Below are 11,931 nucleotides of genomic sequence, written 5' to 3'. Positions count from 1 at the left end.
TTCACAGAAAGGACATCTGTTGCTTCATTCAGCAGAATTCATTCATGATACAGAACTCTTACAAATAATTTATTTTCAAAATTCAGAAGATCTGTAAGTATAAAATGCACATGGGATACCTTATGCGCACAGAGATCCACTCATATATACAGATAGCACACTATACATTTCCTGATGTTACAGAACAAGGAACATTTTGCATGGCAGATCTTGAATAGAAAAATAAAAGTAGACTGGAAAATTCTTTTTTCAGGAAACTACAGATAATACTTGCAATGTCTCTCAAAAGTATCTTACGTACCTTGAAACAAGAATAGCATTGACTAAGCCTTTCAGAAACCCAGCTGCTTTAATTTATTAATTTAATTAATAAAAAAACTTGGAGGCATGTTTTAATCAGTTCATAAAAGGGTCTCTGAAGAATTTGTTCAGCCAATCAAGTTGTGAATTGATTTTCTGTTTGTCTTAAAAGCCTGTTATATAAACTTTTCTAGGTAGATAATCAGACATCACATATACTGATGATACTTTTTTATGTTTTGACATTTTGACATTTGAACCAGAGAGCTAAATACAAGATACATTCATCTTCATCTCACATTCAGCATCAAACAAATGGAAGTTAAGACCTTTGAGCATTATTCTGTAAAACTTTATTGGCCACTGCAACTAGAAATGCTAAAATATTATATTTCAAATCCTAGTTGAAATCCCAACTGAAGATGGCATTTAATTTTGTTGTACGGGGTACAATAACAATAAACTAAAAACTAAAAAACTAAGATTTGGAATTCTTGGTACCCTCCGAGTTTGATTGTTTGCCTGAGACATTGCATTACTCAAGTGCTGTGGCCCGTCGGCTGCCAGCAGAGCTAGGTGCAGAGTCAGATGAGGTGGAGGGAGAGCCTGGGCCAGCTTCGCCTTTGGAAGGCTCTGATAAGGAAACAGCATCAGAGGCAGAGACAAAACCGGGGCCTTCCATCCTCCCCCAGGTGGAGAGGCAACCATCTTCGGGAGCGGACCTGAGTGAGGGGGAGGAACAGATGGGGCCCATCCCAGATGCATGTATGCGCAGAGAGGAGAGGAGAGCAAAGGAAAACAATAAGCCGGCTCTCAGGGAAAAGCAGACGTGGACACTAGCCAGTCTCTCCCTGGCTGGGAAATAAATAGTAGGGGTTTGGGAGTGGTCGGTCGTCTCAGACAACTGTTTGTTTTTAGGATACAGCAAGCAATTTGGATTTTTAGGCCAGAAGCACACCTAATCATGTTGGTTTTTTGTTTATCCACATGAATAAAAGACTGTTCCTGTTCTGTTTGAAAAGGAGTTTGTGTTTATTCGTGAGTAAGCAGCTTATCATTACTTGCTAAGGCTGGGCCAGAATACTAACTACATAACATACAGTGCCCTGATAATGTTACGGAGCTAGGTAATGAAAAATCTGCAAGCAAACAAGCAACTCAAAGAGCACCAAGGACTCCACAGTTCAACCCTGAGCTAAATATATCTTTTCTATTGGAACTAATTAAGGTTTTTTGATACATTCAGAGTGGATCAATAAATTATTATTTTAAAATCAACTACCAGAAATCCAAAATATTTTTATTTGATAAAAAAGCTGTTATTTAATTTCACTGATAAGGGGATGAATTCTTGACATTAAAAACAGTCCCTTTAAAAAAGTTTAATAACCTTCCACTTAATGTCTCAAAATAATGACATAGATTGCAAGTCAGATATTTGTAGTTCTTCTTAAAATTGTTGCATATTAAAAGAAACCTATTAACTTTTGGCATGGTAACACTTTACTCCTTAGGGGCTAACTGTATGCTTAAAATTGTTTCCATTTTGTAGCATTCAAGTTCATAAGAAGTCTTCTCTCTTTACATTTCACTAATGAAGCCATAAATTTCCTGTTTCCAGCAGCTCCACTCAGTATCCTCTTCCTAATATGAAAACAAAACAAGAAAAATTAGATCTTCCATATTTAGTCTTAAAAAAATATAAACCTTGGATGTGGCATTGTCTTTACCTCAGAATTGCTTGGATTAATTTTGATATTTCTTTAGTAAAATTCAGCTGTAACCTTTCCAGAGTGACATTTTTTTTCCACGAAAGTGGCAGCCAATAGTCCCCTCACTGAATGTCCCCTATCCCACCACACGAAGCTTACTAAACAACAGTATATAAAATGATTAGTTTCCTAACTGCACATCACTGTTAAAAACTGGATAAGGGAAATATTGCCAAGTCCAGCATCACTGGGTCTTGTTGAAGTACTGGATCTGCGTCAAAATGCTGGGAATTTCTGATTCTGGATTTTTAAATCTTCTACAACCCCATTTCTATACTGTCTTAATGTCCTTCATTTATCATAACATTGTTTTGTAGTATATTGGAGTGTATTAAGACACATATTCATTCCCAATTAGCCAGGCAGGTTCTGTAAGCATTATGATTGTTCATATAACTGTACATACCTTATTTTTCAGACTATAAGTGGATGGAAATGTCTGTGCATCTTATACAGCGAATATAGCGGCGGGGGACCGGGGGGTTGGTGCAGCGCCAATTAGCTGTTCTAGCTCTCTGTTTGTGGTGATCGGCAGCAAGTGGGCTGCGGTGAACGGGCCCCGGCCCTGGCAAACAGGCCGCAGCAAACGGGAGGCAGAGGCAGATTTTTTTTTCTTGTTTTCCTCCTCTAAAACTAATGTGTGTCTTATCTCATATTTTGCCATTGGTATTGGTGTTCACATTTCCAATTTAGGAAACTAATCATCTATGATTGGTAAGTAAACTCTGATTATTTTGCAATCAGGGTCGATTACTTTGCAATTTGGGCCGTGGATAGCTCAGGCTGTAAGGAGCCTGTTATTAGAACACAGTAGCCTGCAATTACTGCAGGTTCAAGCCTGGCCCAAGGTTGACTCAGCCTTCCATCCTTTATAAGGTAGGTAAAATGAGGACCCAGATTGTTGGGGGGGCAATAAGTTGACTTTGTAAATATACAAATAGAATGAGACTATTGCCTTATACACTGTAAGCCGCCCTGAGTCTTCGGAAAAGGGCGGGATATAAATGTAAATAAATAAAAAATAAAAAAATAAAAAAAAGTACTACATTTTCTTCTAAAGTCTGAAGGTTGCTAATTATCTGAGAAGCAAAAAAGCCTAAACATCGCACAGATAATACAGGATATGCCCACAACAAATAGCAAGATAGATAATTATTCTAAATATGAAATATTATTAGGTTATGAATACACTTACCCCTAAATCCTCGGCCACCACCTCTACCTCGTCCTCCTCTGAAGCCTCCACCACCTCTGCCACCTCCAAAACCTCGACCACCTCCAAAACCTCGGCCACCTCCAAAACCTCTACCTCCTACAAACAAATAAAAATAGAGGGGGTCAAATGATAATTACAGTATGCTGTGCAGGGGTCGGCAACCTTAAACACTCAAAGAGCCACAAAGATCCCCGTTCAAATCTAGAGCCAACCGGAAGTCCGGTCCCCCACCATAGAGTCTCCTCCTAGGGCAGCATCTTTTTTCCTCTACCTGTCCTAACCGAAAGCCCTATCAATTGTGTAGCCGACCAGCAACAGGGAGCCGCAGCAGAGGGATGAAAGAGCCACATGCGGCTCCAGAGCCATGGGTTGCTGACCCCTGATCCAGTGAGTGACAATAGCACATAGAAAACAGAAGCCTAAATGAAACAGTGTCGTGTCCCACTCCTCCGCTGACGGCCGGGTCAGGGAAATCCGAATCAGGTGTGCCTCTGCAGCTCTGCCAAAGTCCTAGCAAAGTCCTCAGGGCAGGCAGGAGACCAGAAAGTGACTTCAGCAAGATATGTTTAGACTTTGCCTGACTCAGAGAATGCCAGAAAGCAGATCCTTTATATAGGCCATGAGGTGTGGCTCCATGACTCAGCACTTATCCAGGCCTGCCCCTCCCTTCCTTCTGTTGCCTCTGCCTATCAAGTCTTCTGACGCGAGGGTCACTCCAGTCGGCAGCTATTGGTAATAGACCTCCCTCAGGCTCACATGCTGTGGAGGAGGGGGAGGGGTCTAGTTGCTCCGTTTGCCTGGGCATGGAGCCAGAGCTGGGGGCTGGAGGTATTTCTTCCTCTTCAGCCCAGGGGCCGGGAGGCATACTAGAACATTCCTCCGTGTTCGGAAGCAGATAAGAAGACCCTGGCTGAGGTGAGATTGGACGAGACACAACAAACAGATCCATAAATTCATCCGTTAAACAAGTATGCAGAAACCATTCATAAGAAATTGTAATAAGATTCTTGCTTCTAGATAATGGAGTTCATTGTCAGAGATAGTACCAGTCTTTTAAAGCATGCAGCTGCCTTTTTTTCTTTATAAAAGAACTAAGCTGTTCGTAGGATGGGCCAGTTTAGCACTGCAGGGAAGGCACTCCTTTTCATTTACTATCCCGCCAGCTATCCAAATAATGTGACTTGGATGATGAACTGGGATTAACAGACAACTTAACCAGGGATCTATCTTATGTGAAGGAAACTGAAATCGGCACTTCCCTTCCCACTATGGCATTTTACACAACCGATACATGGGGGTTATTCCTTTTTGCTATGGCTGCTGCATTACCACTATTTTCAGCATCCTAAAACTAAGTAGAGGTTAATTTTATGGAGAATGAAATTCGGCATGCAGTACCGTATTTTTCTGTGTATAAGACACTATTTTTTCTTTAAAATATTTACTTGAAAATGGAGGGGCATCTTATACACAGGAGGCCGAGGGGAGAAGGTGTGGCCATTCCCCATCCTACAGCTCTTCCAGACGAGCCTCTACCTTATATGCAGCTCTATCATTCCTCTCTATTGTAGTTGTTTCCTGTATCACATTGCCCGTCTAGTTTTCATCTCTATTGTTCCTGTGATGCATTACCTGTTCTTGTATTACTCTCCAATAATATGGCTTCTGCACAGTGATGACTTGTAGCGTGCTTACGTACGCTACATGAAACATGGGGCATCCTATACTGTACATGGGGATATCTTATAGACAGAAAAATATAGTAAATTCAGACTCTTCTGTTCAGCCCTGAATAAATTACAGCCTCCTTCCAAATTACTCCATTCTCCTTCATATTTGAAGTTTTGCCCAAATCCAATGAGCAGCCCTAGCTGCTGTCAGGACTACATTGTTTGCAATCTTCTAAAAACTATTTTTCCATTATTGCATATACTTGTTCCCACTGTAAGAAAGAAGTCTACCTACCTCCGCCTCGCCCGCCTCGCCCTCCTCTTCCACCTCGCCCACCTCTTGCGGCTCCTTTCTCACCAGGAGGCCTTGGCAAAAACCTCTGCAGAGGAAGCAATTTTGCTGGATCGATATAAAACTGAAGGAGGAGACGAGCGTTAGACTTTGCCAAGCTTTTGCTTTTGGCTTAAATGTTGCCGTTTTCTTGAATCAATTAAAAATACAGGAAGTCCTCAAGTTACGACCACAATTGAGGCCAAAATGTATGCTGTTAAGTGAAACATTTGTTAAGGGAGTTTGCCCCATTTTACAACTTTTCTTGCCTCGGATGTTAAGTGAATCACCGCATTTGTTAAAGTTAGTAACATGGTCGTTAAGTGAAATTGGCTTCCTCATTCACTTTGCTTGTCAGAAGTCCCAAAAGGTGATCATAAGATCCTGGGACGCTACAACTGTCATAAACATGAACCAGTTGCCAAGCATCCGAATTTTGATCATGTGACATGGGGATGCTGCAATGGTCATAAGTGTGAAAAATGGTCTTAAGCCACTTTTTTCAGTGCCGTTGTAACTTTGAACGGTCACTAAATGAACTGTTGTAAGTCAAGGACTACCTGTAATCAGGACTTCAACTGAGATAAATGCAATAAATTATCCACAAGTAAATCAACCCATACTTCTTTCAAGAGCACTGGACTGCACTTCAAGTACGCTTAATTAAAGACAAATTAAATAATACAATACAGTACAATAAATAGGATGCAATCCTTTGGTTTTGCTTTTTTTGGGGGGGGGAACTAACACTGGGAGACAAGTGGGACACTAAAAACATTTTCAACATTCCACCTTTTTGCACAATTTGTAACTTTTCTCTCCCTTTTAGAAGAGGATTTTGTTTCTTTTAAAAATATTACTGCAAAACAAGGGGCTGCTATTATTACCCTAATGAAAATTTTTAAAATGAGATTACTGATTGGAAGTACTGCAGAGCTAACCCTCAGAAGTTAGCCCCAGGGATATGCAAAAATGACAAAGTGAATCAGAGCAAGCACCAAAATGCACCACTGAGCATGAGAGAATGCCAATGTTTAGTAGTCACAATAGCCATTAATGTAGTAAGTTACTTTTTCCCTGTGTGTCTCTCGGTGTGCCTTTGAATCAGTGTTGACTCCTAGCGCCTGCCTGGACCAGTCTCTGCAGTTTTCTTGGCAAGGTTTTGGAAGTGGTTTGCCATTGCCTCCTTCCTAGGGCTGAGAGAATGATTGGCCCAGTTTCTTTGTGCCTAAAATGGGACCATAATTCACAGTCTCTTGCATTCTACTCTGTTGCCTAGTTCAGTGACAGATATTCAGTCAACCAGCAGTTAACAAACCACTACAATTTTTTATTATTTGTTAAATTTATTTCCCTCCTATCTCACTATGGGGCTACTCTAGGTGTCTTACAATAATAAAAATGAACAAAAGTGAATGGAGTATAAACAAAAATAAAACGACAGAACAATAAAATACACAATGACAAATGAACACCACAAGAATAATATATCAATATGATAACACTAGCAAGTAGGATGTAAGTTTCATACACATTTAGAATTTAGACAGATATTTATGAATATTTAATGGGAAGCAAGATTACATCTCACATAAAGGGAACATAAGCAGGACTTACCTTTTGTAGTTTTTTGAAAGATGAAGCTTTCATGTTTTCTGACAGTTTAACTGAAAAGTACTTTCAAAGTGTCTTAAGGAAAACTCTTATCAAAATTCGTCACGCGTCTTTTTATCAATTTAAAAGTAAATCCTCAATTGTTATGATGATCCAATAGGTAGAAATCTACAAAAGACTTTTTTTTCTTTTTCTTTTATGTACACTGAGAGCATATGTACCAAAACAAATTCCTTGTGTGTCCAATCACACTTGACCAATAAATTCTATTCTATTCTATTCTATTAACCCATTCATGACAAGTCACCTCCTTGGAGTGATCATTAAAATAAATATTATGAAATACAGGAGCAGCAAACTAACAACCAACCTGATGCCTTCTAAATATATTGAAGATGCACGTTTTAAAATCTCTCAACTATCATAGACATTAGAGTTCAATAAGACAGGCTGGAATTACGGCACTCCTTACATTTTTGTATTAAAATGAAAGCACAAGAGCACAAGCTTAGGGGAGAAGTCCTCCATTTCTCATGTCCCTCAAAGAAACCTAAGGAGATCCTCAAAGGTAGAGAGCCTAACTTTCTTCAAGAAGTTCATTAGCCTGCAAGTAATTTCTTATAATATAAAATGACCAGATGAGGCTAAGTTTTTGCATTAGATTCCAAATGCAGGACAGACTTCCGAGAATTAAATGGATTCAAAAAGGATTTACCAGTCCCAAAATAAAATAAAAAACATGCTCCCATCTCTCTCTCTTTCACACACAAACAAATACACACAAAACTAGTAATAAAACTGAACATAAGACTAAAGGATTCAATTACACTGCTAAATAGTTACGATTCTTAAGAAAACATTGCAGTTTGATATATCAAACTTGCAAGATATAAGTAGAAAAAAATATAGAATCTAAACAGCCAACAAAATAGTTACTACATAGCAACTGAAAAGCTATGTCAATATTAAATACAAAGTGGCAAACTAAATATATTTTCCCTTTGTTAATGCAAAGGTCGCATCCAACACCTTGGCTGATCTGGATCAGGTAATTCAGTCCAAATCACAGGTTGGATAGAAGGCAACTAAGAATTTTAATTTAATTGTTATCTAGAAATATAAATAACTATATGAGTACCCAAGGCTCTGTTTTAGGCCCAGTACTCTTCAACATCTTCATCAATGATTTGGACGAGGGGAGAGATAGGGAATTCATCAAATTTGCAGGTGATACCAAGCTTGCAGGAATAGCCAAAACTCCAGAAGATAGGTTTAAGATACAGAAAGATCTTGACAGACTTGAACACTGGGCGCTATCCAACAAAATAAAATTCAATGGTGCAAAAAGTAAGGTTCTACATTTAGGCAAGAAAAACAAAATGTACAGGTACAGTATATGTGGTACCTTGCTAATATTAGTAACTGTGAGAGGGATCTTGGAGTCGTAGCGGACAACCATTTAAATATGAGCCAGCAGTGTGCAACAGCTGCCAAAAAAGCCAACAGTTCTACCCTGCATAAACAGAGGGATAGAATCAAGATCATGTGAAGTGTTAATATCACTTTATAATGCCTTGGTAAGGCCACACTTGAAATACTGCATCCAGTATTGGTATCCAGTATTGGTCGCCACAACGCAAAAAGATGTGAAGACACTATAAAGAGTGCAGAGAAAAGCAATAAAGATGATTAAGGGACTGGAGGCTAAAACATATCAAGAATGATTACAGGAACTGGGTATGTTTAGCTTAATGAAAAGAAGGACTAGGGGAGACATGATAGTAATGTTCCAATATCTCAGGGCTGCCACAAAGAAGAGGGAATCAAGCTATTCTCCAAAGCACCTGAGGGTAGAACAAGAAACAATGGGTGGAAACTAATTAAGGAGAGAAGCAACTTAGAACTAAGGAGAAATTTCTCGACAGAACAATTAATCAGTGGAACAACTTGCCTCCAGAAGTTGTGAATGCTCCAACACTGGAAATTTTTAAGAAGATGTTGGATAACCATTTGTCTGAAGTGGTGTAGGGTTTTCTGCCTAAGCAGGGAGGTTGGGCAAGAAGACCACCAAGGTCCCTTCCAATTCTATATTCTATTCTCTATTCTATTCTCTCTTCTTTTCTCTTGTCTTCTATTCCCATAAAGTCTTCAGGAATTGAGATCAACCTGAAGACTTTATCTTTATTTTACTTTTTTTACTAACCTAGAAGTTTGGTGAAACCAAAATGTCCAAATGTAAAATAGCTAACCTTCTCTTAGTAGACAGAATATACTAGTACAGACAGCTGAAACTGAATGTAACTTTTAGAACCTTTATCTTTTCTTGTATATAAATGAACAAATTAACTATTTTGTTTACTTTGAATTTAGATACATTCAAAAGTACACAATCAAAGGATACAAAGTCTCTAAGTTGCCCAAATATTTCATCTACTTTACCAATCTGTTGTTTATTTTCTAAATAAACTGGTGCATTGAAATAAGGTACTTTGTTTTCTTCAGTGACACATTTACAAACAATATCATCTTCACAAGGATGCATAAACTGTCCAAGAACTGCAAAGAAGAATAATTAAGAAATCGAGTTAGCTCATTTCTCTTATGTCTTCCATTTTCTCTAATATTTAATATACTTACTAACTACACTTTCTGGAGGTCCTTGGTCATAACCGCCTCTATTAAAGCCACCACGTCCTCCTCCACGTCCAAATCCACCTCTTCCACCACCTCTTCCTCCTCTGTTGAAACCGCCACCGCCACCACGGCTGAATCCACCACGATTATTTCCACCTCTCCCTCGAAATGACATGTCTTCTTTCTGTTCAATACGCATAAGAAGCGTAAAAGATCAACTGAACTTCCAGTTATATGTATTAACCAGTATTATCAACTCCGTAATACTGCTTAGGCAGCTGGTAGATAATACAATCATTTCAAAGCAAGAAATAATTTAGCTATAAGTAATACTTCAGGTTTACGGCAATCATAGAAATTATGCATTTTACGCCGCTATAAAATCCTCCATGTGCTGACCATTTTAGGACAGAATAGGATAAAGTCATCAGGTGACACCAATGTATTTTCAATGGATTAGCATATGTAATATATTGGTATGAAATAGCAGTTTTGTCAGGCCTGATAACTTCACAGGGTTAAAAGTAAAATTTTATTGGTAGTCAAAATCAAATTTAACTTTTCCTTTTGCCAGATTTCACCAGTACAATATAACTTTATTGTTATGTTAAAACTAAAAGATAATCTTAATATGTAAAAGTAAGACATCATATCTTGCTTCTATTTCTGATCAATGACCATAATAAATGTTTTGATTTTGTTTCCAACATCTGGAGGGAATTATTTATTGCAAGAAAAAGTAGTACACCTGATCCACCTCTCAAAGCCTAAACACTCTTTCAAAATATCTTCTTTCTTATGAATTATACTCTTGTACACCTAAAAGTTACCAAATGGGGTTTTGTAATATTGTTTCAATATGCAAATAAAAAGCACAAAATACAATATTGTTGGCAATATTTTTATCCATAATACTGTTGGCAATATATTTTTTTAAATCCTCTTCTTTTTATAAGTCAGCAAGAACTAATATTTAAAATGTCCACTCACCTCTTTTGGTGGGCTGAAATGCTATTTTAAATGACTGCAGTGAGGCTTGTCTCTTCTAGTGTGTGGTCACCAAGATACAAAAAAGATGTTGAGACTCTGGAAAGAGTGCAGAGAAGTACAACAGAGATGACTAGGAGGCTAGAAGCTGAAACATATGATGAATGGTTGCAAGGAACTGGGCATGTCTAATCTAATGAAGAGATGAACAGCTAGGTGACATGATGACAGTCTTCCAATATTTTAAGGCTGTCACAAAGAAGAATGGGACAACCTATTCTCCAAAGCACCTGAGAGGAAAACAAGAAGTAATAGATATCAACTTATCAGAGAACCAACCAGGAGAAATTTCTTAAGGAGAAATTTCCTGACAGTGAGAACAATTAATCAGTGGAATGCCTTGACTTCAAAAGTTGTGGGAGCTCCAACACTGGAAGTTTTAAAAAAGAGATTGGATAACCATTTGTCTGAAGTGACGTAGGGTTTCCTGCCTAAGCAGGGGATTGGACTAGAAGACCTCTAAGGTCCCTTCCAACTCTGTTATTCTATTCTATTCTATTCTATTCTATTCTATTCTATTCTATTCTATTCTATTCTATTCTATTCTCTAAGAGGTGTGAACTTTTGGGTAGACCTTGCTTTCAAAGTCAGTTGTGTTATTCTTCCAACGTTATTTTATACTCTAACCAATGGAAAAAATGTGTGGAACGAACAGCTGAGATAATGCCAAATAGAACAACTATGTCCTGAAACTCGGAGCCCTGTTTTGTGCTACCTTTCTTAACCATTTTTCAAAACGCCAATGAAGCTCAATAAATATGCAGCCCTGGGCTCAACTCAAATTTGGGACTAAAAGCCTCTAAGTCACTCGTGAAGAAGAACCCCACTCTTTTTTTAAAAAATTTTTTAATTTTTTATTTGTCAAACACAACAGTATATATAAGCATGAAATAACCATACAAATTGGATACAATCAAAGGGAACATTAGGACAGGAACGGTAGGCAGGCTGGTGCTCTTATGCACGCCCCTTACTCTGGAAGTCAAAACGCAAAAACACAATATTTTTAAAAGTACCACTCTGGCTATAGAGAGGATCGATCCTCTTTCCATTCAATAATTTACATCTCCCAAAAGTGATGTTACATTCCCAACAACAACAAAAACACACATACACAGGAATCTTATGCGTGCGCGTGTGTATATCACAGTCAAACACACACACACACACACTTTCATCTACGAAGGCACCAAGGGGGTTTCGGGAGATCGCAACCGAGAAGCAGCTCCCGTTCCCGGACAGAACTTCCCTCTCAACCCGCAACGGCTCCCACCTACCCGAAACTTGTCCCCCTTCCCCACGTGGCCGCCACTCATTCTCAAAGGCGACGCCACCACTTTGATGATC

General features: G+C 38.6%; 1 protein-coding gene across 3 annotated transcripts; it reads right to left on the bottom strand.

Moving 5' to 3' along the window:
- Positions 1–56: 56 nt before the first annotated feature.
- GAR1 (GAR1 ribonucleoprotein) lies at positions 57–11,931 on the bottom strand. Of its 3 annotated transcripts, none has more exons than XM_058193253.1 (8): positions 11,862–11,931; positions 10,528–10,623; positions 9,541–9,721; positions 9,305–9,459; positions 6,907–6,966; positions 5,254–5,374; positions 3,268–3,384; positions 57–1,944 (listed from the first exon to the last, which is right to left on the bottom strand). In XM_058193253.1, the coding sequence occupies exons 3-8, from the start codon at positions 9,710–9,712 to the stop codon at positions 1,931–1,933; spliced, it is 639 nt and encodes a 212-aa protein (XP_058049236.1). In that variant the 5' UTR covers positions 9,713–9,721; positions 10,528–10,623; positions 11,862–11,931; the 3' UTR covers positions 57–1,930. The 3 variants fall into 3 exon arrangements, with proteins under 3 accessions (XP_058049236.1, XP_058049237.1, XP_058049239.1); XM_058193254.1 differs by lacking the exon at positions 11,862–11,931 and adding an exon at positions 11,699–11,853; XM_058193256.1 differs by lacking the exon at positions 11,862–11,931 and adding an exon at positions 11,757–11,780.

Source organism: Ahaetulla prasina, chromosome 8 (assembly GCF_028640845.1).
Source record: "Ahaetulla prasina isolate Xishuangbanna chromosome 8, ASM2864084v1, whole genome shotgun sequence".
In the NCBI taxonomy this organism is placed as follows: Eukaryota; Metazoa; Chordata; class Lepidosauria; order Squamata; family Colubridae; genus Ahaetulla; species Ahaetulla prasina.
Note: the sequence above shows the minus strand (reverse complement) of the source record. Positions and strands in the feature narration are given on the sequence as shown.